Here is a 27,186-nt window from a genome sequence, read left to right as displayed (position 1 = left end):
CATCTTAAAAAAAGAATCTCATAAATTATATCTATATATATAGGCCAACCCATCAAAACCAAAAAAAGAAGCAAAATATTTTAATATGCAAAAAAAAGTATAATAGATAAAGAGATGCTATAAGGGTTTGGTAGAGGATAAGAGTACATGATTTAAAAAAAAGATCAAAGAAAAGAGATATATCACAAGGTTTCTTAAGAAAAAGAATGATGATAGAGAGAAAAAAAAAGAAAAAAAACAGAACAGAACAAGTATGAAAAAAAAGGAAGTGATTGTGGGTTTTTTTTTCTGAGTTTGGTAAGATGAATTCTATTGATCAAGGTTTCCAAAAGTAAGAAAAAAAAAGCAATACAAGCCCTCAAAAATGAGAAAAAAAGAGGAAAAGGAGGTTTCTAAATCGAAAGATTAGAAGGGTTTTGCAAAGGAAGATTAGAAGGAGGATCTAAAGTATGTTTAAAGAAAGGAGAAGAAGACCCTTCGATCATAGGAGTATTAATCGAACTCATCGATAGATGTGACATCTCATCTTGATAAAGTGAATGTAATTTAATATACTTAATCACACCTGAAGGAATCAAATATTCAATGGACATTCCTTTACGAACAAACAATCTGACTTTAGTTGACGACACATCATTCCTTACTAACTGAGGTACCATATAGATTTGATGTTTGTAGAGTGATAAAGGTGATCTTGAATGGACCGAAGAGGGTGAGAAGAGTGATTGGTCGATTTCAGATTCGGCTCGTTCGATTATATAACATCCGTAACGAGACAAGATATGATGAAGCTAGAACATAAATCCGCAACAAAGTTGTAAGTAACTCTGATGAACAAACCCGCCCCAAAGAAAAGTGAAAAACTTACATCCTCTTCTGCCCATAAACCCGGTTCACTCATAGTTTGAATCAAATCACTACCAGCCAAAAGAATGATCCTAATCGGTTTACGTTGACCGGTCTGAACCGAAACCACCCCGTTTGCCAACCCATTCAACTGATGATCAAAATGATCCAAGACTCTAGCCGTGGGAGAATACTCAATCTGTCTCGCTTCCCATGGATCGACCATTAACCAATCACTCGTCTCTTCACAAGCTATTTCACACATCTTGTATCGATGGATAGAAGCTGCTAAACCCGGTTTCTTGTACGCATCATTCACTAATGATAAGTATCCTCCTACTACTTCAAACTCTGTATGAACTCTTGCATGGTCTCTTGCCATTTCAAACATTCTTAAATGTAAAAAGGTCACTGGACTGAATGAACCACAAGCCACGAAAACTAAAGGAGTCTTGGAATCATCTGTTTTAAGAGATTCAAAGGTAAAGAGTATGGATTAGTTAGTGTTGTTTTAAGATTTGATAGGAGTGAAGAAGATTACCTTGGAGTGAACGTAATCGATTAGTTGGAAAATTATAGTCTCCTTCCATTTTGAGTTATCTGAGATTAAGAATGAGGTTTTGATTGATGAATTGAGAAAAGAAAAGAGTATGTATGTAAGATGATGGATCAAGAAAGTGAATTGTTATATTATTTCGATGAGCTTTTGAAGTTGAGAGTCAAGCTAATCAGTTGAGTTCAAATCGGATAATAAAATATTAAATTAAAATTAAAATTCAATTAAAATCTATGTTATGTAAGTGTAGTGTACATAGTGTTTTAAGTGGTTTTAGTTTGAAATCGGTTACTGACTCTGATCATTTTACATTCTCAGAATAGAAATTCATCAATCAGCCTTTTCTTTAATTTCACCAGTCTAGTTCAAGCATCATCATATAGCACCTTATAGCACTCATTCATTCAAAATTAAGTCAGCTGATTCATCTGTTTTTTGATACCAATCAACATAAATTCTAATTTAATCAAAAACTCGAAAAAATGCATTCCAACATCTGGTGCATCCATAAATTTCTAGCATTTCATAAAAATTGGTGAAAATGATGTCTTAATCTGAAACCCATGCAAAAAAAATCTTGAAGAAACTCAATACATGCGAACAAAATGATTTCAAGCGAAAAGAAATCAAGTATGATTAAAAAAAAGAAAGCTAATGACCTTTTTCAATGATTCCTTCAAGAGGAAACATATAAATAATAGAAACACCAATGAAAAAAATGATGATTCTAAATAACAAAACTTGTTCATGATCAACCAATAACCAACGGTCAGAAATCAAAAGGAAAAAAAACAGTAGAACAAAGCTCATTGTCTTTAAAGAAACTGATTCCAATCACAAAAGAATAATCCAAAGAAACCAAAGTACATATCGAAAGTTTCTTGACAATTCCTTCAAGAGGAAACATAATAAAAAACAATTTAAGAAAGACGTTTTCAAAAAACCAAGTTTGTTCATGATCAACATATAATATACACCGCATCCATGTAGGGTTTGTTCGTTGACGAGCCCACACTAACTCCCTTTGAGGTAGAAAGGAAAGCTGTGTGCGCTCGTCAACGAGCGAACGCTACCCGGACACGGTGATAGAAACACCGACAAAGATGATGATGATTTCAAAAAAAGAAAGTGTGTCCATGATCAACCAATAACCAAAAGGAAAATGAAAAAAGTATAAGAAAGTTCATTGTCTTTAAAGAAACTGATTCAAATTATGAAATAGTAATTAAAAGAAAGCCAAGTATGTATCAAACCTTTTTTCAATGATTTCTTCAAGAGAAGGCATAATAAAAACCAATTTAAGAAAGATATGTTAGTTTGTCCATGATCAACATATAAAAGAAAGGGGGCTACTAAAAAGCGCCCGCAAATGAAACCTGAGACCGCCCGCTTTTAGAATCCGGTGGTTACTAAGATTTTTGGACTGAACTGTGGTTCAGTTCCGAGGTACTGATCTGTGTGATCGTTGGAATCCAATCAAACAGAAACCGGGCGGTCTTGAAATTTATCAAGAAGCCCTCAAAACCCCATGTTCCAATGTGATTGGTCTCTGAAGACCTTAGTCTCTGATTCAAGAGCTGTTGAAACTCTCAAAGATAGTTGGTCAACCTATATATAAGTCTGTTATTTTGATTGATTATTACTTATTTCTTCAATTTCCTCTCTTGATGCGGGTACAACCAAGCTCTTTTCAACTCATCTCCTTTTCATTGCATAAATGTTTTGCTTGTTGAAGCAAAGCAAGTCGGGAATACAAAAGGTGCGTTTTGCATCGGTATGAAAAGTTTTTGACCCCCTCCTATTTTGACTTACAAGTCAGAGAAATGTTGATTCTATTCTCAACCTTTGAAACTTTGACCAGACCAAGTGAGGGATCAAACCCCGTTGAACCGTTTGAATGGTCACAACAGCTCAGAGCCTTGAATCCTGTTAGGTTTCTAGCCTCATTGCTTGTACAAGACAGAGGATAATTCAGCCTGAGGGGGACACTGGAAGGGGCAGGTCGCATCTATCGATTTGAGTGTCTTTTGAGCAGAGCTTAACGATCGAGTTGAAGTTAACGATCAATATGGTGGATGAGATGTGTGTAACGGGAGGTTTTGAGGGCTTCTTGATAAATTTCAAGACCGCCCAGTTTCTGTTTGATTGGATTCCAACGATCACACAGATCAGTACCTCGGAACTGAACCACAGTTCAGTCCAAAAATCTTAGTAACCACCGGATTCTAAAAGCGGGCGGTCTCAGGTTTTATTTGCGGTAAACTTAACAAAGTCCCACGCTCGCGCATCCTCGCGAGGCGTCGAGCGAGGGACTTACGCCAAACTTGCACGCTCCATAACCTCGCGGTGGAGAGTTTTGCAGGGAGCGCCCTTCAATGCCGTTTATCTTTTTCCACACCGAGGATTCGGGCATGGTCCAAAGAGCAGAAATATGCGCCAGGATAAGGCGCATATTGTACACAATTTTCACCGAGGAAAGTGTTCTTACTATGTAGATAATGGAGGAACAAAACCCGCCTTTGTGACCGATCCTTCCCATTTACAGCAGTTCCATGTGTGGTTTACATGTACAGTGGCCATTGAAGCCAAAACTTTGAAGCACTTTTGTTCACAAAGGGGAGCAGTTTCCTCGGTGAAAAATCTGTACAATATGCGCCTTACTCTGGCGCATATTTTTTCTCTTTGGACCATGCCTGAATCCTCGGTGTGGAAAAAGATAAACGGCATTGAAGGGCGCTCCCTGCAAAACTCTCCACCGCGAGGTTATGGAGCGTGCAAGTTTGGCGTAAGTCCCTCGCTCGACGCCTCGCGAGGATGCGCGAGCGTGGGACTTTGTTAAGTTTATATTTGCGGGCGCTTTTTAGTAGCCCCCAAAAGAAAAACCAATAATCAAAGGTCAAACATCCAAAGCAAAAAGTATAACAAAGCTCATTGTCTTTAAAGAAACTGATAACAATCACAAAATAGTAATCAAAAGAATCCAAAGTGTATATCAAAAGATTCTTAATGATTTCCTTCCAGAGGACAATAAAAAACCAATTTAAGAAAGATATGTTCAAACAATCAAGTTTGTCCACGATCAACATATAATAGAAAAACCAATAATCAAAGGTCAAAAATCAAAAAAAGCAAAAAAAAAAAGTATAACCAAGCTCATTGTCTTTAAAGAAACTGATAACAATTACAAAATAGTGATTAAAAGAAAGCCAAGTATATATCAAACATCTTTTTAGTGATTCCTTCAAGAGGAAACATACAATCAAAACCAATTTAAGAGAGATATTTTCAAACAATCAAGTTTGTCCATGATCAACATATAAAAGAAAAACCGATAATCAAAGGTCAAAGATCAAAAAAAGCAAAAAAAAGTATAACAAAGCTCATTGTCTTTAAAGAAACTGATAACAATTACCAAAGAATAACTAAAAGAATCCAAAGTATATATCAAACCTTTTTGATGATTTCTTCACAAGGAAACATAATAAAAAACCGATTTAAGAAAGATATTTTCAAACAATCAAGTTTGTCCATGATCAAATAAAAAAAACAATTTAAGAAAGATATTTTCAAACAATCAAGTTTGTCCATGATCAACATATAAAAGAAACACCCATAAAAAAATAATGATTTCAAAAAAAAACAGAATTTGTCCATGATCAACCAATAATCAAAGTCAATAAAAAAAGTATAACAAATCTCATTGTCTTTAAAAGAATACAATTACAAAGAAAGTCATTCAAAAAAATGAAAATCTTGAAGCAGTAAAAATTGTCTGATGTCACTGTCAGTAATATAATATAGAATAAAAACAAAAGTCTAATCAAGACTGAAATCTTAAGAAAAACTAAAAAAAGGTGTTAAAAAGAAACTAGAACAAAACGTCAAATAAATTGTCAATTGTCTTTTTTATCAAACCAAACTAAGAGAAAGAGAAAGAAATCCATTCTTCAGATAATGATGATGATGATGATGATAATCATAAGATATCAATCAATCAATAAAACCGAAACTCGAAAATAATGTACAATAAGTCATATATAAAAAAACTTGAAAGAGATTTAATGTAATCGTTTCAACTTGATCGACCAAAAACCGAAAAAAATCCAAGAAATTTAAACTAAACAGTTCTAACCCCATGGAACATTTTTCTTGATCTCGAAAGTTGAAGGTCGAAGGTTGAAGGTTGGAAATCAAACCATCAATTGTTTTAAAGCTTTAATAAACCAATGAACTTTTAAAACCGAAACAGGTTTCAAAGGTCTACACCATTCATCTGGTAATCTTTCTTCAATATATCTACCAAGTCAGAAACCAAAGCAAATCAGACCACAATATGATAATTCGAGAAGGGGGAATTTGGAACTTACATAGTTTTCATCCATTCTTTTTTGATGTATGGTTCTTGACCTAATTCAAACGAAGCATGTTTTCCAAAGATCGAAAGAATCAATCCTACTTCTCCCATTCCAGCCTACACAAACCCCACCCCACAAAAAATCCAAAAGCATGATCAGAATTTTGAAAAAATTGACTGGAGTGGAGAGAAAAGGTCTTACAAAGATACCACGTTTAGTCATCGGTCTAGTTCTTTCAGATTCGTATTGAGCTAACCTTCTTGATCTTGAAAAATCTCGTAAAGTGAACTTTTGATGTTTTTCATCTTTTTGATTCTCAGTTGATGAGGATGAAAGTTTTAAAAATTTCTCAAGTCTTTCTTCACTTGGATTCGAATAATCTCCTTTACTACAAACCCCAACCAAAACAAAAACAAAAACAAAAATCAGAAAAAAAAAATACTTCGAAAAAAAAAAAAAAGAATCTCTCGGGGAAAAGAAAGGAAAGGAAAGTGGCTCACTTTTCATCAAACCTACTTAAACTAGCATCATGTTCAATAAAATCATGTAAACTTAAATCATCAATACACAAATTCCAAACTTTACCAAACAAGAAGATTGAAAAGAATGTTAAGAAGATTGCATTCAACCAAGACAAATTAAAACATTTCACTAATGCATAAATCAGTTTATAGAATGGAATCGGATCTCTTGAATCTTTTGGATTCCTATCAAACCCAAACCCAAACCAAAACCAAACCAAAAGTCAATCAGTTTTTGTTTTGGGAACGGAAAGGAGGGATGGAGAGCTTACAGGTATGAATGGTTTATTAAGATCGAGATCCCAGGGCAAGGAGAACCTAACGATCTTTTCAAATAAGGATGATGTGCTCTGGATCCCATCACTGGACACCTTAATTTTGCCTGATTTACGGCTTGGTCTTCATTTTCTTCTGATCCTGAAATCGAACTTGGACCATCCAGTTGATCTTCATGAATATTTATAACCTTTTCGTCTTTTTCATTCATCAGTTTGTATTTATGAAATGAGTTTTGTTTTTTATGTAAGTTTAGTAAATTCGGATTCGTGAATGATCTTGTAAAAAAACTTGGCATGATGTGATATGAAAAGTTTTGGAAAGCTTTAAGGTTTGGAAAAATATTGATGATGATGAGGGTTTTTTGGGAAGAGGAATTCGGATGATTAAGAAATCCCGATTTTAAATATAATAATGTAAAACTAACTAAAAAGAAAAAATGAACCAATGCAAAAAAGTAAAGTCCACGTGCTAAAGAGATAGATGGATTTTTTTTAGTGAAGAATGATAAGAGGATAGAGAGATAAAGAAAACCAAAAGTAAGTCCACGTGCTAATAAGATTCTAAAGCGTACGAAAAAATCGCTTCAAAATCAAAAAAGATCCGAATCACAAACACACACGTGTGTTTCTTTCAAAGAATTGATCCTAAATAAGGTGATGAGAGATAAACTAAAATACGAGTGTGTACAATATGTTTGAATGATGATGATTTTTTGTTGTAAGAGATCTGGGAAGAAGAAAGTTTACCACCAAAAGGTGTCAACATTTATACAAATTTTCTAGCCTTACATACACTTAGAATCCAAAACCATCTCATGAACAGAAAAATCAAAATGAACGAGCCCAGCTTGGTTCCAGGACCGATTTTGCTGGGACCACGCACCGCAAAAAAAAAAGCTAAAGACTCTCACGGTACAGCATTCGGGTAAGTGTGTAAAGTTAAAAAAGAGGTGATAAATCGTTTGTAACTCTTCAGGTCTTCATTTTCCATCCTCGAGATGCTGTGCAAAAGGCTGGGATTTGTTTTAGTGGCTGAAGCTGTTCATGTTGTACAATTATGAACGTTTCTCGGAATCAATCAGTCAGCCAAGAAGGATGGTTACCATGACAATGAAGAAATCAAAAAGGCTATGTAATTATGTAATTATCTAATCGTAATGTAATGTAAACCCGTGTAAGCAAAAAAAGGGAAAACTAATTCCGGATATCAATGTTACATTAAAGTGATGAAGATTTAGGATCGATTGGGATAGAAAGGTGTTCAAAGTTGGGTCAAGAATTGGTTCAAGTTGAATTGGTTTGGTGATGAAGATGAGGAAGACGATTGACTTTGATGAAGTTTTAAGATTTGAGTGAGTTGTGAATTCTTGGAATTCTTTTTGGTTTTCGGTTTTCGATTTCGATTTGGAGTAGCTTCAGTTAAAGTTTTTAACTCTACAATGGGCTCTCTATTGCCTTTCGCTTCTCCCTTCGCTTCTCCGTTCGCATTCTCATTTCCAGTTCCAGCTGCAGTTCCGATTGTTACTTGATTTGCTGTTTCTTGATTTGTTGTTTCTTGATAAGTGTTGATGGTCGTTGTTGTTGTTGTTGTTATTTTAGTTTGTTGTTTTGATTTCTTAGTCATCGATTTCCAATTTCGATCACCACAATAATCACAAACGATCCACAACCTCATCTGTTTACCAATCCAAGTATACTTCAATCTATCCAATCCACATTCTTCACACTTTCTCTTTCTTTTCCTATTCTCATCCTCTTCTTCTTCTTTGCTGGTTTCGATTGGATTGATATCGATGGATTTGTTTAGTAACCAAGCAGATAAACCTGGTGAATGGTCTTGAATAGCTTTAGATGATTTCATTAAATGTGAACTGATTAAAACTTCATTCGAATCTTGAGTTTGCTGATTGATTCCATTCAGTCTCATCTTTGGTTCTTCAAAATATCTGTTCCGATTTTAAAACTTGATCAACTCGCACAATCATTCACTCGGTAATCTTATTCAAAAAAATTAATATTTCAATACTTCAATACATCATCTTTCTGTACGTATCTTAATGACAAACTTGAAATTTTAATCAAAGCGTTCGACCCACAACTCGGCCTCTCAAGCTGAACAGTCAGACTATATAACCCAACCAAGCTCGCCACCTCTTGATTTTCCCTCAAGACCAAAGTGAGTTATACCCCTCCTACTACCCAATTTCATCCAACTATCCCTCATCATTCGAAATCCATCACGATAACTAACATTGACTTTTTTCTTCTTTTCAGCTCTTCAGGATCTATTTACAGTAGACACCCGTTTGTTTGTCTCACTAGCTCAACTGAGCCACAGTGTTACCAAGTGTTGATGATCCAAAAAAGCTACACATCTCATAAGCGAGAACCTCCCTTCAGATTTAATTTTCTGAAGCTCGATGACCTTGAGCATTTTCCTTCACCGATTTACCTTCTTTTTAGGTATTTTTGTCATGTGCTATTCTTTCTTTCACTTTGTTGAAGATTGGATTTGTGCTGTGAAGGGTGCTGGAGACGTGAGCTATTCTGAACTTGTATTTCTTCTTTTCTTTCAATTTTCTTGTCTTTTACTACAAGAGATGTCTTTTATGAAAATTAGCTGTGATTTGATAATTCATTCTCCTTCTTGGTCAAGATATGCTTGTGCCTTCTGAGCGTATGTCCTATGTACTGAACTTCTTCAAAAATCATTTTTTGGTCTGAGGATATGTTTTGGAGTCTGTAACTCGAATAACGCTAGGCCCAATTTCAAAAAGTTTACCCAAGATAATCAAAGTGCTTTCAGTTTCACTCCAGCTTTGAATCTTTGCCTATTTATAAGTTGAATGGTCAGGAATTGGGATGATTTATTGGATGATTTAGGACAAGGTTAAACAAGAGCGTGTTCACTTACTGTGTTTCCCAGAAATTGGTTTTCAAAAGACCAGTTTTCTAGGTGTTAAAAAGTCATTTTTGTGAAAAGATACAACATTTCGTTTCCTTGACCAAAAGTGTGAAACAAGATGGTCAACAGGGTTTGTCTTGATGGTCTCTAAGCACATCAAAGCAACCATCATGTCTGATTCTTACAATTTCCACATCCTCCTCTCAAAATCCATTTGATCTTCCCCAATATGTCCTTCAAGCTGGAAAAGACTTCCTTGCATTGTTCAAGACACCAAAGTTTGCTTGTTGAAGTTTGAAGCTCCACAGAAAACAATCACAGCCCCCATCTACTGGGCTCTGGCAGGCCAGAGCTTACCACGACTTCAACAAAAATTCAACAAAAATTCAGGAAGATTTCACCAAAACTTTATGCTAGCGTCAGAGAAGCTTCAAGGGAGCTTGAGATGATGCCTGCAAACATCTGAAATCTGAGCAGGTTTCCAGACCAAAATTAATCATGAGAGGACCAGTGACCTCCAAGGAACACATCATGTGGCCGCACCTCTCAAAGATGAACAGGATGTATGGCAGCAAACTAACCCCTGACCAATCATTCCATGTCATTTTTGATATGTTTCTGCTTTATTTGATTATTGTGTTTGTGTGCTCTTAGCTCTTGTCTCCCATATGTGACACCTTTTTGATTATAAAGCTCTCTATGAGCCGCCACTAAGCCAGACCCTCATCTGTTTGAAGCTTTATCTTGATTTCGTCAAAATTACATGTTACAAATATCAACACATAAAGTTTCGGAAGTGATTGGTCTTTTTTCAAAATTACATGTTACAAATACCAAGACATAAAGTCTTGGAAGGGAGAAGCTGATCCAAAGGCAGCATAGTTGACATAAGGTAGATGATCAATGCAAGCCTTGTTCCGGTGAAAAACCCAACAAGCCTGTACAAACCATACCAAAGGTGTACATACCCAGACTGTTAGGTTTGCATTAAGAGCAGATGCAAGCCCTGATCCGGTCAAAAACCCCGTGGCGTGGGGACTTTCCCAACAGGGGTGGATTGGATCTGGCCGGATGCAACACCCCCAAGCCCGCACAAACCCATACAGGCCATGTACAAACCCATATCTTAAGGTTTGCATCAGGTCTGATGCAGGCCCTGATCCCGAGAAAAAACCCTGCAACATCGGCACTTTTCTGGTGGGGAGGGTCTGCGTCTGGCCAGATGCAGACCCTCAAACCTGTACAAACCCATACCTTAGCCCATAAGATATGGTTTTTCACAGGTTTGAGGGTTTGCATCTGGCCAGATGCATACCCTCCAGCCCATGAGATATGGTTTCTGACAGGTTTGAGGGTTTGCATCTGGCCAGATGCAGACTCTCCCCAATAGATTAACCCCGTGGTGTTGGTCCTTTCTGTCAGAGAGGGCCTGCATTTGGCCAGATGCATGCCCTCCAGCCCATAAGATATGTGTTTTCACAGGTTTGAGGGTTTGCATCTGGCCAGATGCAGACCCTCTCCAACAAAAAAGTATCGATGTCAGGGGTTTCTTCACAGGACTAGGGCTTGCATCTGGCCTGATGTAAACCCTCCAACCCATAAGGTATGGGTTTGTACAGGTTTGAGGGTCTGCATCTGGCCAGACGCAGACCCTCCCCGCCAGAAAAGTGCCAGTGTTGCAGGGGTTTTTCTCAGGATCAGGGCCTGCATCAGACCTGATGCAAACCTCAAGATATGGGTTTGTACATGGCCTGTATGGGTTTGTGCGGGCTTGGGGGTTTTGCATCTGGCCAGATCCAATCCACCCCTGTCGGGAAAGTCCCCACGCCGCGGGGTTTTTGACCGGATCAGGGCTTGCATCTGCTCTTAATGCAAACCTAACAGTCTGGGTATGTACACCTTTGGTATGGTTTGTACAGGCTTGTTGGGTTTTTCACCGGAACAAGGCTTGCATTGATCATCTGCCTTATGTCAAGTATGCTGCCTTTGGATCAGCTTCTCCCTTCCAAGACTTTATGGCTGAAATATTGTGAGTGGTACAAGAGACTCGATCTAGAACTGTATACTAACTTCTTTGACATCCAATCTTAGGGATTTGTGCAAGACAGCCACAACAAAGATGCAATGGATATGTAGTAAGATCAATGTGTGTTAAAGTTGTAATATGTTCTAACCATGATGACTCTCACGTGGTTCTTGTAATCCAACATAAGCTGTTGTATTGGTTGATACTGTGGTTTGAATTTGGACACAACCAAGTCAAAACGTTTTGCAACAATTGAGAGCAGGTGTGAAAAACATAGACTGGGCCTATAAATGAGTCCCCGATGTCAGATGAATGCATGTGAATTGTTGTGCTGGGTCATATGTCCAGAGAAGCTATGTTGAAGCTTTGTTGAAAACATATTGAAGCTTTCATGAAATCTTTCTCAATTTTTGATGAATTTTTCATGAAGTAAGTGGTAGGCTCTGGCCTGTCAGAGCCCAGTAGATGGGGGCTGTGAATATACAAAAGAAGTTCTTGAGGACAGTGATCTACAGGTTTGTGAGGTTTAGCTGGCACTCGAGGGCTATGATGAAAGCCTCTGAAGGCAAGCTTATCATTCACTTTAATAGATGTGTGATGGTCAAGGAACATGTCATATATCATTGGCAACTCTGAATCTAATTGAGTTGCTGGAGAACAATTCAAAATCTCTGGATCTACTATCATCCAATAATTTCAAGAAGTTCTTGATACCAATATAGTATCTTTACAATCAATTTACATGAACTACTCCACTGACTTCATTAACTCCTGAAGCACCTGAAGACCCTTTGATCTTGTCAAGAGCCTTGAATGTCATCTTGAGCTGAGTTTGATATTGCATAGATTGAAGTTGAATCAAAATCAAGCAAGAAAGATGAGAAGAAGGAATCACAAACCTTTTGAATGTGATTTTCCAACTGTGTTAATTTGAAAATTGTTCTAAATTTCTTGTTGTTGTTGATAAGCACTGCCTTCCAAGAATCTGAATTGATTCCACCATCATTTGTTTTTCCAAACTGAGACCAGATGTAAGTATTCATCAATTGAGTAAAGGGACTCTTGAAGAGTCCATACACCACCAGTAGTATATTCAGCTTTATCATCTTCCTTCTTCTTATCTTCCTTCTTCTTTTGAGTCAATTTGTCTGCTGATTTTGATTGTTTTGATGCTGAAGGCTGGGAAATCAATTCAGTTTCACTGCTGGTGGTTAATTTCTTGGTATTGCTGGAAATTCTAATGTTGGTAGAGAGTTTTCAATTGATTATTAAAGGGTGATGAGGAGTGAAAGGCAGAGCAGTAAAGGGTTTGGGAGTGTATTGCATGATCTGAATGGTCATTGGTTTTATACAAGGTTGTATGGTATTGTACAGTTTTGTATGGTGGACATGGACTTGTTCATTTTGATCAAAAGGATGGAATGTGATTTCTATATATGGATGAGAATGAGCCAAAAGCTGATTCTCAAAATTGGCATAAAAATTGTTTGTTATAACCATTCTGTGATTTCTGTACGTCACAAGAAATGATTTCTGATCAGAAATTGCTTAAGTGAACATGCTCTTGATAAGAGACTGAGTAAGAAGATGTTGTCATGTTCTTAGAGCTTTTGTATGAACCCACTACTTGTGTGTGAAAATAACTTCTAGCTCATGTTTAAAAAGAAAAAGTTGACAACAAACAAAAAAAAATTGACAAGATAAACAAACTAATTAAATTGTTTTGATACACAACATAAAAACTTGTTGAGATATTAAACTGATATACAATCCTGTTAAGTTATCAAGACTGAATGATGAAGTTAAGTGCTACCATTGCTACTCAAAGGAGAAAAAGTATTAGGAGTTTGTTACTTCTCCTTAAGAGGCTGTTGCATTAATCTGAGGGTCTCCTTTACAACTTCAGTTTGGAATTTATTCTCTGACCTCATTAAATTGAAACTTTCAAGATTGTTCATTTGGACCAAACTTGCTTTGGCTTCAGGACAGCATCAACTTTAACCATTTGCTTGGTCAATTCCACTTGATGTTCAGCCAATTCATTGCTTCTGGTGATTTTTTCATCTCAAACTTCTTGGATTTCTTCTGCCTCCAGATTGACCTTACACTTGGGTTTGGATTGCTTGATTCCAATCAGGCAAGGTGGGGTACAAGGACAAGGGTGCTGGGAATGGTGGAATCTGAGGCTGCATCACTAGAGGGAACAGCAGCAATAGACATGGCTAAAGTCCCAGGAGGAGGTTGTGGGGTGATCCATTCAGGTGCAACCAAAAGGATCCTTCAAGATCTAAAGTGAGGCCTCAGAGTCATTTTGTTGGGATTGCAAGATCCAGCCAACCAGTCTGAACAGTTCTGCTAGGTGGGCTTTGTTCAATCTGAGCATAAATACCTGAAACTTCAAATTTGGCTGTCTTCAAAGAAATCCACCTAAAAAAATAGAATCAAACCAATCAATTGGATTGATTAAATCATGACAATATTGACATGTTGCTCACCTTATTTTGATTGATTTAAGATCATGCTTTTTGAATGACAAGATGACATTGAGGCAATCAGTGACTTGTTTTTTGTCACTTTGGTTTGTGCCAAACTTGGGTTACTGGCTGATGTGCATTCAAGCTTTGGCCAGCTTCTCTTCTTTGGCAGGAAACCAGTTATTGACTTTTTTTTAATAAATATTGATTAATTTCTTGGTTTGTTTGATCTGTTTGGTTTAATAAATATTGATTATTTTCTTGACTTGATTGAATTTTGAGTTGAAGTATTTGATTGATGAAGATATGAAAGACAGAATGATTATAGAGATTGGATTCAAAGGTGATGAAGAGAATTGATGGATTGAATTTGAGGGAGTAGGTGGTTTTGAGTGATTTGGGGGATGCAGAGACAAGAATTGCTTGGGTCGCTTTGGGGTAGGGTAGATACTGAACTTGGTAGAGGTCCAGATTTACTGGACCTTTACCAAATTCCTACCAATTCTGTAGGTAGCGTGTTTTGACACAATTGGGGATGACCGTCGGTACGGTACAATTTACCGCCGAGGGCACTTACCGAGACGATAGGAGATGCTCTTACTCATATACATCATCTCAATCATCTTTGACTTCACTCGTGTAAATATCTACAATCAAAACAAAACAAAAGCCACAGAAACCAATGTCCTTATCACTATGCAAACTATTCGACATCTTCTCCATCTGTCCATCTTCATCTTCAGTTCAATCGATAAACCAATCCCTACAACCAAACCCCATCAGTCACCCACTTCTGATCAACTTACGCTTAGAATCTTCATCCAAAAGAAACTTACATCTTCATTCGATTTACTAGCCTGTTTAGCAGCCACCAGAGCCGTCACACATTCTCTAGCACGATGTAAAGCTAAAGTAGGATCAAGTTTGACGACTTGTTTGAGTGAGAGTCCATTAGGATTCAAAAACAATAAACAAATCACTTTTTCCATTTCGCTTCGACTCGGTTGTTGTTCTCTAAATTTGATCGGTAAGGTTTTCATGATCGGTTCAGTGGATCTTAAGAGTTGTTTTTGTTGAGCTTTGGTTTGGGATTTGAAACTTTTGGGTTGCTGTGAGGGGCCTCTACTTCCTGATCCTGATCCGGAAGCTTGATGACTTGTGGATTGAACAGGTTGATGTGGTTTGGAATAGTCACGGTTTTGGGCGATTCCACTCGTGGATGATTGATCAGCTTGTTCGTACCCCGAAACATCTTGATCAAACCTAACAAATGACGTCCCCCCCCAAAGAAACAGAATCAGCCAAAATATTTCAACTTGATCATATTGAAATCCATACCGAGAACTAACCGATGATGATCAAGTGAATTCGACATCTTCTTTTCATCTTCAACTAATTTCAACTTCAATCTCATCTCTTCGATTTCTACTTTCCGTTTCTTAAACTCCTTGAATCCAATCTCATCAGGTGCTTCATCAAAATCAGTAGTATAATAAATCATTCTTAAACCATACAAATAACTTGAAAAGGATTGATTGAATCCATTTAAGTTTTCACAAACTTGATCTAATCTGATCAAATTCGTATGTAAATCTTGAATGGAATCAGATAAATCTGAAAATAAAGGTGAGATCGATTTGAGGGGATCTTTGAAACTTTCGGGAGGTTCTGATGATCTGAGATTCGGATTAGGTTGGTTGGCTTGGGAAGTCGAAAGGGCTTGAGCTCTTAATGAATTACGTGAGATTCGTTTTAAACTTTTTGGAGGTTTTTTTGGAATTCGAGATGATGATCGAACAGAACCAGAAAAAGGAAAAAGTCATCATGAATCAGTGATCCTTGAAAGGGGTTTTCTTCTTTGGGAATCTTAGGTTCATCACTTACGGTGTTTTGGGAGCCTTTAGACGTGTATCTGGAGCTGACATCACTGATGAATGAACTGGTTGAGTGTTGTGGTCTTGTTCGTTCCAATCAAAACAATGGGATCGAGATGATGCAGACGGCGAGATTAGAATTATGCAATGTGGTGAGTGATCTGTTGACAGTCAGACGGTTGGATACGATATGTAACACTGAACCTGTTATGAGCTTGAAAGGTCATGTGACATCCCTCAGTATCCAGCTCAGGTATTGCCTGGTCTCAAGTTCAGTTTGTCCCGAATCATCCAATCAGACAGCCAGATTCCTTACAATATCGTCCACCTTAAAGCTATGTAATGGAAGAATGAAAGCCGGCGTGAAAGTGAAACCTCTTTGCTCATCTTGGGTGAGCTCTTTGAAATGTTTTCTAGGGTTATTTCAATTGCGGACTGTAGTACAGAGCTTATCCTCAAATGAGAGGATTTTTGAAAAGTTCGGTGAAAGATTGTAATATTGAAGTAGTCATAATGCAGGAGATACGCGCAGAAGACACAAGAATAACGAGAAGGAAATAAATTATCAAGTCACAGCCAATTTTCAAAAAGACATCTCTTATAATTATGGGATACAAAGTTGAATCCGAGAACGGTCCCGGATTTTTTCCCAAATTTCCAAATACCGTTTTTAGCGGTAGTTTGGATATTGGGAAAAAATCCGGATTTTTTTATCTTTGAATCCCCGGTTGCTCCATAGGGCTATGACCCGGCCCTGGCCCTGCCCGGCCGAGTCTGCCCGAGGCTTCCCACAACTAGGTCGTGGCCAAGCCCAGGGCCATAGCCCTAACCAAGTTATAGAGACAAAAGCCCCGTCCCGGGGCTTCCCGGGGCCGGGGCGCCGGTAAAATTCCAGTACGGAAAAGGGTAAAGGGCTTGCTGAGTAACCCTCAACCCTTTTCCGAAGTCCATACCCTCGCACCCTCGTATCTGAAGACTCCCAATACCCCATCGGAATCCTGTCTCGATGTCCCGCCGAAGTCTTCGCCGCGAAGTCACTGACCTGAATGCCACTATGTCAACAACTTCAAGTCGAACTGCCTCTATTGCACCTTCTGATTCGGTCTCCGCTGTCGCTAGTGCAGTCGAATCGGACAATACTGCCACCAACCGAACGTCTTGGGTGTGGCAGTATTTCTCAACAGTCACCTTCTCCGACGAAACGGTCAAGAATATCTGTCGTGCCAACAAGGGCTTTGCTGATCAAGTCAATCAAGATGGTCCTATTGTAGTTTGTAACGAAGAAATCTCCATCGATAAGACATCCAGCACGAAGTCGATGATCCGTCACCTCTCACGTGCTCACCGCATCGAGGCTCCAGTTGACACTTCTCAACAAACCCTTACAACCTTTCCAGAAACGGGGAAAGCATCTAATGTAAGTTCTTAGTTTCATTTCTTTTTATTCTTCTTATCGTAACTCTGGCTGATATTCATTTTATCTTCAATCTCCAGTTAGGAAATATCAACCGAAGAAATCTCACGAATGCTGTGATCCGCCTTATAGTCAAGCAAGAACTCCCTGTCTCTTTAGTCGATGCCCCAGCCTTCCGTGAGCTCTTGTGCTGGATTAACCCTGCCGTGGCTCCTCTCCTATCCAAACAAACCGCCATCACCGATGGTATCGTAGCTCAATTTTGACTCAGCCGAAATCGACTCACTTCCCTTCTCGCTTCAATCGATTATATCAGTATTACCTGTGACGCTTGGACATCACCCAGCAGTGTACCTATGCTTGGAGTTACCGCGCACTGGATGACCGAAGATTTTCAAATGAGATCAGTAGTTTTAGCTTTGAAAGAGATTGATGGATCTCATACCGGTAAGAACATGGCCGCCCTCCTCAAGCATACCTTAGATCAATTTTCTATCACCGAAAAACTTTACTGCATCACTGCAGACAATGCATCAAACAACATCACCATGGGACGCGAGCTCAAGACTCTTGTACCTCATTTCGACTATGAGAAGAATCTTCATGGGTGTGTTGCCCACGTCATCAATCTCGTCGCCAAAGCTGGAGTCTCAATTTTCGACAGCAAGACCCCACCAGATCCTCTCAGTGCTTTAGATCCTCAGCTACCTCAAGATCACAACGATGATCTTCCAGATGGAACTGCTTCATTAATCGAGCCTACCCCCCATCTCCAAGTCCATTCTATCTTAACTCGAATTCGTGGGTTTCATAAGCGAGTCCGTTTGAGCACTCAGCTCAAACAGGCGCTTGACCAATGTATCGCATCCTCCTCTCAGCCTCGAAAGGTTGGACTGATCCACGAGGTCTCAACTCGATGGTCTTCAACGTTTTACTCCCTTGAGCGATTCTTTGAGCTCAAGAAAGTCCTGCAATATTATTGCAACATCAATGATTCCTTAGAACCTTACCTCCTCACCGAAGATGAATGGATATTAGTTGGCACCTTGGTCAAATTCCTACGACCTCTTGCAATTGTCATCAAGGAGATTGAAGGTGATGACTATCCCACCTTCTCTCAAGCAATGCCTGATTATCAATGGCTTGTTGAGAAACTCAAAAAAGTAAGTCTTTTCATATTAACTTTTTCATATTTATTCAATGTCTAACTCATCCTTCTACCAATCATAGGCTTGGAGCACATCTGATTGTACCAATCTGAAGGCTGCAATTTGTCCCATGGTCAAGAAGCTAGTCAGATATTCCACATTAGCTTTGAAGAAACCGGTCTACATATGTTCTCCAATACTCGACCCTCGCCGAAAGCTCAACGCTGTGACCGCTTTTACTATGGAAGAGCTTGGTTTTGGCAAGGATCAACTTATAGCATACTTTACCGAGCAAGCTTGTCATTTCAAACGGGCTCAAGATCCTGATATTGAAATTGTTGAACCGGACCCCGTGCTCGAAAGTGATGACGACAGACCACACCATTTTATTAAACGACGCAAATTTATCCAACTTGAAGACAAGGTTAGGGAGTATCTCCTTGCCCCTCTTGTGGATGAACGCACCGACATATTAGTCTTCTGGAAAACTAATCAGTCGAACTGGCCAATACTTGCTCGGATGGCTATGTTCATGCTAGCCATCCCTGCTTCGGGTGGCCCTTCCGAAAGGATCTTTTCTGCTGGATCAAGGGTGATGTCTGATTATCGTTCAAGTATGACCAATCAAAACTTTGAAGCTCAGATTTGTCTCAAGTCGTGGGGGTTTGTTTTGACCATGTAGTTTCTTTTTCGAGCTTGTAGTTTCTTTTTATTTCTCTACTCTCGTTAATTTTTTTTTCTTGTTGTTTCTTATTTCAATTTTCTACACGCTCCTTTGTTTAACTTGTTTTGTTTTTGTTTTTGTTTTGTTTTTCCTTTACATACATGCTGAAATTGATCGATCTGGTGCCCTTGAATGAGCTCACAAAAGGCTGGGCCGAGCCAGGGCCATCCCGAAGCTCCCCGGTGGCCATCTTGAGTGCCTCGTGGCCGAGGCCGGATCCTACCTGGCCCCGGGGCCGGCCACGCAGCTCCGGGGCCGGGTCATAGCCCTATTGCTCCATCGGCCATTACACCTCTTTTTTCCCAAATTTCAACTCCATTTGGAAATTTGGAAATTTGGGAAAAAATCCGGGACCGTTCCCGGATTCAACTTTGTATCCCATAAATCTCTTACAAAAACAAGCAAATGAAAAAACAAACAAAGAGATACAAGTTCAGAATAGCTCACATCTCCAGCACCCTTCACAGCATAAATCCAATCTTCAACAAAGTGAAAGAAAGAATAGCACATGACAAAGATACCTGAAAAAAAAGGTAAATTGGTGAAAGAAAATGCTCAAGGTCATCGAGCTTCAGAAAATTAAATCTGAAGGGTTTTCTCGCTTATGAGATGTGTAGCTTTTTTGGAATCATCAACACTTGTAAACACTGTGGCTCAGTTGAGCTAGTGAGACAAACAAACGGGTATCTACTGTAAATAGATCCTGAAGAGCTGAAAAGGTTGAGAAAAGAGTCAATGTTAGTTATCATGATGGAAGAATGATAAGGGATAGTTGGATGAAATTGGGTAGTAGGAGGGTAAAACTCACTTTGGTCTTGAGGGAAAAGCAAGAGGTGGCGAGCTTGGTTGGTTTATATAGTCTGGTTGTTCAGCTTGAGAGGCTGAGTTGTGGGTCGAACGCTTTGATTAAAATTCCAAGTTTGTCATAAGATACGTACATAATCAAGCGTATGAGCTCAAGCTTACTTAAGAAGAAAAGCTAGGAAAAGCTTCACACACTTCAATTCATTCCACAATCTTCTGCAATCACGAAGCACTTTGTAGGTCATTTGAGCAGAATGTGGATCGCATCGAGGGTATGATATGAAGACGATGATATGTGCATCTTAATAATCAGCGTCATCAGATCAAGGGGAAAGTTAGATCAGATAATAGCAATGCTGGGTCTCTATAGACAGCTGAAGTTCAGTGATAAGAAATCCACTCAGGTGAAACCTTCACTTCAAATTTACTGATCACTTGCCAAGGCTGAAGAAGTGATTTTAATGTCCTCTGGGTTCCTCCAACTCAAGCATCTCAACAAAAGGATCACGCAAGGAAATCGAATCCGAAGATCCTTTGGAACCTGATAGCTTTGGAAGATTTCCTTCATAAATCTCTTTTACTGTATAAATTAACCACATTTATTTCACGAGAAAAGAGACTTGAGTTTATTGAGATTGAACTGAATTATAGGTAAAGGGTAGATCAGAGAAAACAGAAAGGAAGTGTCTGCTGGTTGTAGGAAAGGATGATATAAGTTATGGATACAAGAAAGTGGAGCAGAGGTCAAAGACTCATAGGGATAATAATATTTATGTGCAATTGAGTGCTAGTTCGAAACACCATGAGTTTTAGATGTTTTAGAAAAGTGTTAAACTCTTAGTGACCCTTGAGGAGAAGAAGAACGAGGTGAGTACATCTTGTAACCGTGCTGCTGCGCTATACTTCTCTTTCGACGACCTGGTTCAGTGATGTTGACCGTTGAGGGTGTGGCGGTATTGCATAAAGCTCCATTGGCAGCCGGTAGTAATCGTTGAGCTAGTACATCTGGTTGCATTACTATCACTCCAGCAAACCCAGCGCCGAGATGCCAGCCAATGTGACAATGGAGGATCCAGACGCCTTGAAACCGATCCATCAAGTCAGCTCGCATTCGAAGACCATCAGAAAAATAAATCCTCCTTTCGAAGGTTTCACTCACCTGGATTATCTGCCACAAGTCTATCTATTGACCGTCAAGGATTGGTATTAAGGAACCGTGGAATCAAATTCAAAGAAGAAATGTAAGGAAAAAAGTCTGGCGAATATCGAGAATACGTTGAGAACGATCATATAGCTCACAGACTGCATATGTTCCACCGGGAACCACTTCGGTCTAGCAGATATGAAATTGATAGACAATGACTCAGAAAAAAGGTATCTTTTTATTTTCTTCATCAGATACGACTCACGTCACGCCTGAGGGGATTTGATATATTGTAGTTCAAAGTTTCGGCGGCCTCTGGCGTCAGTCGGCCCTCGCCAGTAGCGACCACGTAACGCTACAAGAGGTACAAGAATTCCGGTTAGGAAGTGGGTCGCGACTGTTACTTCACATCAACAAAATTACTAACATCAACACCGTCTAGATGATGTTGGGAATGAGGTTAGTTTTCCTGTAAACCTGATCGAGAGTAGTATTGAAAGTTTAAAGAAGACGAACGGAGATGGTAAGGATGATTGATGCCCACATCCAAGTTATTGATGATGAGATCATAACATCCAGCTCTATCCATTGTGAAAGCTGCGACTTCAGTTTGATCGATAGCACCTGAACCACCAGAGATCAAGTCATACAAAACTGGCTGGAATGGAAAGGCTAAGGTATACATATTCTCCATCATGAGTGATATGTGCGTCAAACTTTAGGGTGTAAATAAACTTACTTTGCCATGTGACATTCCGGATGAAGAATCTTCCTTCACTTTGAGGTACACCAGTGCTATTGTTGATGATGAACCCGACACTCGATTCGAAGAAGACCTGAAAACACATCAAGTTCTTCAATGGGGCTGTCTGGCAATATGATCAGCTCGAAAGAATCACGTACACGTCCAATCACATCTGTACATGCAGCTTTTGCGATGAGTGGCGTGAGTGTGCTTGGATCGAGATCAACACATGGGCCTGAGATGGTGTCATTCCAATCAAGGGTAGTCGGGGTGGCAAACGCTGTATCGTCAACACAGCCTGGTTCTATAGAATCGACTACTCGAACGATTGCACGCCCAGTTCCAGCGGTCTCGTTTATACCAGGTGCGACTATGATAGATGACATCATACATTAGCACACATCATAGCTCAGGAGAACTTGAATTACTCACGCCATGCAACTTTTTGAGGAGAGGAGAGACAAACAGAATGGTGAGCGATCAAAACATTTTTTGATAATGCAAGTCCAACAAATCAAGAAAAACGCTAACAGCAGTCTGTATCTATGGCAGATCTCAAGTAGAATGTATCTCCCACTTTGTCATTAGCCAAGTCCAAGATTACACTGTACCTTTCCCCGTTGTCTTTTATGTATTTTGAAAGTCAAGGATTTGATCATCAGATAAAAAGTTTGGATATACAAAGATCATGAGGATGTTAACGATATACGTACGAAATGGGACCCTATGAAATCCTTGTGGTCCTCTCACACCTTTCAAAAAGAGATGAGCCGGACATAGAGATTAGAAAACGAGACAGAACAGTTGAGGAAGATTCGAATGTAAAGATCACAGAGAGATGATACCTGTCGAGTCCGCTTCTACGACTGCCAAAGTGTGTTCATCTACTGAGACTCGAAACATCGCATGGGCTCCCCCGTTGATGAGCCTTAGCCTAGCCTTGGTACCGGCTAAGAGATCAACCTTTGCAAAGTCGGTGACAGTATTGCATTGTCTGTCAGCAGGTGAGTAGCTGCAGTTGAAATATCCGACTCCATTTATCAAAACAGAATTCTATGTTCAGAAGATGAGATATCAGCTGATCGATCCAAGAGATGAAGGGTTTTTCTTAATGTTTAGACGAACCGAAGACCTATTATTTTGAAAGAAGCAGATGTTAGCTGGCTAAAGTATGCCTACCACTTAAAAGCTTGACTTACGGAGCTGCCTGACTTCCATTATATCCTGCCGATAGTTGTTGTCTGAGAATGTCATCGCTCATGCTGCCATTCCGAGTTTCGAAAACGATTTTTACTCAGAGACGATCAAAGATTTACGGTCTTATTCGCATCCGAATTATATGAGAGGAAAATTTGCACTGACTCATGATACCAGTCGCTGAAAACAAGGAACACGTCAACATCTCTACATTAAGCAAGATTAGATTCAAACTCACGTCATCATCAAAATTACATCTTGCTCATAGTCCTGTCCTTTCTTGAGCGGATCATTGGGACTGTGGACTATCAGTGGACCAGACTATCATACGCCCCGTGTCAGCTACTCAACTTGGCATACGTATCGGAAATGGCAATCGCAGTCAAAACTTACAATCCCGTCTGCCAGATAGTTCTTCATGAATCGAGGGCGTTAGTTTCGTTCTTCATCAATGGATCAGGGGGACAAGATTATCACCTGACTGTGGGCATGGTACCCTATGGTCATAAAATCAAAAGGTTCAAAACAGGTTCGGGTCGCCCTGCGTGAAGCACTGACTGAGAATGAACTTACAGAATGTGCCGAATTGCTCCTTGATGGTAAAGGTATAAGTGAAAGATTGACCGGGAGGAATCGGGCACTGTGTGACTCCAGTGACTCCGTCCATCCAAACCGTCTCATTTTGATATATCTGCGTAATTCATTCGTGGTTTGTTAGATGAGGCTCGAGTGAAAAAGGATCAGCTCATAGAGATGTCCAACTCACTCCGTGCCAATGAATAGACAAAGACCCGGCCATTTTATTTTCCACGTGTATATTCAAGGTATCACTTTCAGAAAGTAAGATCACGCGCGCGATTCAGCTTTATTTACAGCCGATCTGCTCATACTCCATCACTAGACTACTTACCCTTCCTACAGAAACACGAAATCCCATATTTCAGCATATAAATCATATATAGCTCATAGACCAGGTTTGAAATATACAAACGTTTGCCTCGATCAGTGGACCGGGTATTTGAGAATTGATGACTAGTACATTACTGTTGAAAGAGAATCAGATCACAAAACAGTTCAGGTCATTTTCTAAGCCGAGTTTAGCTCAAATCTCACCGCGTAAACCCATCTGGGGCTGAAGTCTCATTCCTGGTAAAAAATTGCAACACAAGATATCAGTTCGAAAACCTTTGAAGAATCCAAAGTAGAGATATCTACGTACGTAACAGTGAAACGGTATTCTCTAGTTTGGGGTATTGAAGTGATATTGAAGTCAGCCAAAGAATATAACTCGGGAGAATTGACTGTGACCGTTGCTACATGCTCTTGTACGAATAGGAATGCAGAAAGACAAAGGAAGGAAGAAAGGAATCTGGGTGAAAATAATTTGATATCCATTGATCACAAAATTAAGCCTTTCCGAAAAAGTCTGAAGTGGGATAATGAAGAAATATCCCGGTAAAGAAATAGGTATATATATATATACGTTGTGATGCTTCAGAGATTGGGACGGCGGGTGCAAGAGGGATTTATTTTTGACTTGCTCTAGTCAGGAAGAGTGCAAGAAGGTATTTGGCGAAGATTGGTGCCGATGAGAGATGCGTTCTGATAAGCTGAAAGATATATTGTCTCTAGCCGATGTTCAGTTAGATTGACTTTAGAAAGATGAAGATGTGACCATCCTTTGCTTGGTGTTTCGATTTAAAAATTATTGATGAAGTGGTAATATTCAGGAGACACATGAATGATGAGGCCAATCTTCTGATTTTCTGATTCACAACTAACCTTTTCAAGTATTTCTTTGGTTTATCTACCGGATGGGACATTATCGCTCCTCCACCCAGAATTCACAGCCTACGATTCACAGCTAGAAACGCAGTATGAATGAAAGATATGACTCATGACTCACTCGTGCCGTAAAGTTGATGCCCGCAAGCACATCAACTATGATATCGAGATGGACCGGCCATAAGCAGACATGCACGCCAAACCTTTGACCTTGTATATGGCTGTGAGAGATCAATTTGAGCTTGATTCGATTACTTGAAGCTCAAGCTGAGGGCCGATCTTTACAAAAAATGACTCATTGTTTATTAATTCTGAGATGGACTGCGGAGGTATGCAATGTGCTCACTTCTAAATTTCAATGTAAATCTTCAGGGATGCTGATATGCCATACATATCTCACCGATCGAGTCTGCTCATTCACAGCTTCTTCGACCACATGATTTTCCGTGTTTTTGACTAGATATCTTTTCTTATATACGTTGGTATTGCTTCAGAGGTCCAGCAAGTAGACCTCCGTCTTTCAAAATTGGAAGTTTACCAATTATTGCCCTTCAGTGAATTTGCCTTCCCTCCAAATCCGATATGATCAATTTTAGCACTACTATCTTACTTGCTGTGGCATTATACCTATGTATTTTAGTGCCTGATGGCTTGCTCTCGCCTCTCAATAGCATTGTATACCAACCTCAGGGGTTCAGCATGAACGACGTTTGCGCCGACACAGTAGCTTGTGTGGTTTTGGATTCTGATTGGCCATCTACAAAGACTTTTACTTGTCAAGATGTGAGTTCACAATTCAGATATCAAGTATCTTGGTGTTTGCAAACTGATTTTGGAAATTTTCTTCATAGCGTCAAGTTACGCCTGCTTCGATTCAGTCATCTCGTTTTTCGATGATGGGTGGCTCAGGTTTTAACGTTAGCGATGCCGATTGGCCAGTTTCAGCCTCACGAGGGTGTGCTAACTCGAATGGATTGAAGCGTTCATATTTTAATGGTATTTACAATTTGTATTCTTATCATCTCAATAGACTTTTTACCTGAACTGAACTTTTCGCACTCGATGTGTTTCAGGAGAATGGACAGTTTATTATTCAATCCAAGCAAAATGTGATTGTACAGGCGCTGGTCGTATTCCCGATTGTGGTACCTTCAACGGTGGTTCAGCTACGGCTTGCAATGTTGCCACGTTGAGTTTCTTTTTTCACTAAAATACACTCGTGATTTGATTTGAGTGATCCTGATCTAATTCCATTTTAATTCTTTTCCACTCGTGATTTAGATTCAAGTTTTGTTCCTTGGAGATGGGTGAAATTCCTTGCCAAGCTGTTTGAGATCTGGTCATGAGATTTGACTAGTTGTTAAAAGAGGATCGTTTGTTGACTGATTACAAGTTATTGACTCTGGTGAAGTTATGATATTCTCATTAAGTTTGTAAAAAGAAATATGATGCTACATCATATAGTGTGCCCTCGCATTCTTCTTCAGTTTTCGTATCATACAATTTTGTACGAAATGCTGTGGCCAAAGCCAATTACATAGCTAATTGATCCTTGACATCTTCAGACAAGAATCAAGGTGGAGGATTTGGTCTAAAGCTGTGTATCTTTGATCGTAATTTCATGAAAATTAACCGTTCTGGCCAAAGTTGAAAACACAGCTCATTCGTAACATTCTCAGTCAAGGATCTGGGTTTGGCATGTGGGGAAATCTTGGCAAATGCTGGGTGTTTTTCATCGTAATTTCGTAAAAATTTGAATTCATGTATATGCACATTTCCTCATGTTTATAAAAATTTGTATCTTTGAGGAAGGATATCCGGAGCCTAGGTTAACTTTGCGTCACAGCTGGTCTTCGACCGCACTCATTTGACTTTCGATGCACTCATTCTTGATTCGTACAATCAGATTCATAACTCAGACAGAAAATTACACTGGTACGACTGGACCTAATGGTTTTTCACAGCTTTTTTTGATATCCAACCAAAGATTTCTTTTAATTTCTCAACCCCAACGAACATATCCCGTTGTCTACATATCTTGAATAAGCTCAAGATAAATGCCTCGCATACATAGCTCTTGAACAGACACTCTCAGACACTCATATAAAAAGGGTTGGAGTTTGTTTCATACATTATTTGATGATAAGATTGATGAGTGTGATAGTTTCTGGAAAGACCTGGCTGAATATCGCGTGCGGGTTAAATCGAGTGCAGGACCCGCAGGCGCAATCTTACAATTCACAAGATTTGGGCAGTAAACCAAAACATACGCCAACGGGCCATCACCGAATCATGAGCACGACCAGCAAGTGAGAGTCTGATGGATTGGCACTGCGGTTGAGGGTGAGCGGGATTTGTATTTAGTGGAGGTGTATGGTTTATGACTACGA

At 39.3% G+C, this 27,186-nt stretch overlaps 6 protein-coding genes across 6 annotated transcripts; 1 reads left to right on the top strand and 5 right to left on the bottom strand.

Annotated features, from left to right (window-relative positions):
• Positions 1-1,583, bottom strand: MELLADRAFT_71032 (uncharacterized protein; the record flags this gene model as incomplete). Its single annotated transcript, XM_007406277.1, has 3 exons — positions 1-791; positions 869-1,308; positions 1,388-1,583. 3 exons carry the CDS (start codon positions 1,434-1,436, stop codon positions 393-395), a joined length of 888 nt encoding a protein of 295 aa, XP_007406339.1.
• Positions 1,584-4,391: 2,808 nt separating this feature from the next.
• On the bottom strand, positions 4,392-7,272 carry MELLADRAFT_115520 (uncharacterized protein; the record flags this gene model as incomplete). The annotated part of the gene is made up of 5 exons (XM_007406276.1): positions 4,392-5,698; positions 5,770-5,873; positions 5,959-6,145; positions 6,258-6,464; positions 6,551-7,272. The coding sequence occupies 5 exons, from the start codon at positions 6,850-6,852 to the stop codon at positions 5,593-5,595; spliced, it is 906 nt and encodes a 301-aa protein (XP_007406338.1).
• A 545-nt stretch (positions 7,273-7,817) lies between these two features.
• Positions 7,818-8,483, bottom strand: MELLADRAFT_60455 (uncharacterized protein; the record flags this gene model as incomplete). The annotated part of the gene is made up of 1 exon (XM_007406275.1): positions 7,818-8,483. One exon carries the CDS (start codon positions 8,481-8,483, stop codon positions 7,818-7,820), a length of 666 nt encoding a protein of 221 aa, XP_007406337.1.
• A 6,275-nt stretch (positions 8,484-14,758) lies between these two features.
• On the bottom strand, positions 14,759-15,886 carry MELLADRAFT_103364 (uncharacterized protein; the record flags this gene model as incomplete). The annotated part of the gene is made up of 3 exons (XM_007406274.1): positions 14,759-15,224; positions 15,311-15,718; positions 15,846-15,886. The coding sequence occupies 3 exons, from the start codon at positions 15,884-15,886 to the stop codon at positions 14,759-14,761; spliced, it is 915 nt and encodes a 304-aa protein (XP_007406336.1).
• A 4,618-nt stretch (positions 15,887-20,504) lies between these two features.
• Positions 20,505-24,406, bottom strand: MELLADRAFT_124638 (multi-copper oxidase laccase-like protein; the record flags this gene model as incomplete). Its single annotated transcript, XM_007406273.1, has 24 exons — positions 20,505-21,005; positions 21,085-21,108; positions 21,225-21,258; positions 21,335-21,424; positions 21,497-21,507; positions 21,586-21,741; positions 21,809-21,905; positions 21,973-22,184; positions 22,247-22,255; positions 22,346-22,438; positions 22,528-22,566; positions 22,660-22,867; positions 22,940-22,946; positions 23,014-23,076; positions 23,177-23,191; positions 23,250-23,332; positions 23,405-23,425; positions 23,489-23,508; positions 23,585-23,702; positions 23,778-23,841; positions 23,922-23,926; positions 24,003-24,054; positions 24,125-24,157; positions 24,231-24,406. The coding sequence occupies 24 exons, from the start codon at positions 24,404-24,406 to the stop codon at positions 20,755-20,757; spliced, it is 1,881 nt and encodes a 626-aa protein (XP_007406335.1).
• Positions 24,407-25,378: 972 nt separating this feature from the next.
• Positions 25,379-26,129, top strand: MELLADRAFT_94358 (uncharacterized protein; the record flags this gene model as incomplete). Its single annotated transcript, XM_007406641.1, has 4 exons — positions 25,379-25,579; positions 25,648-25,792; positions 25,870-25,984; positions 26,078-26,129. The coding sequence occupies 4 exons, from the start codon at positions 25,379-25,381 to the stop codon at positions 26,127-26,129; spliced, it is 513 nt and encodes a 170-aa protein (XP_007406703.1).
• Between the last annotated feature and the right edge of the window lie 1,057 nt (positions 26,130-27,186).

This window comes from Melampsora larici-populina (genome assembly GCF_000204055.1).
Source record: "Melampsora larici-populina 98AG31 unplaced genomic scaffold MELLAscaffold_6, whole genome shotgun sequence".
Lineage (NCBI taxonomy): Eukaryota > Fungi > Basidiomycota > Pucciniomycetes > Pucciniales > Melampsoraceae > Melampsora > Melampsora laricis-populina.
The sequence above is the reverse complement of the archived record's forward strand: the minus strand, read 5'-3'. Positions and strand labels throughout refer to the sequence as shown.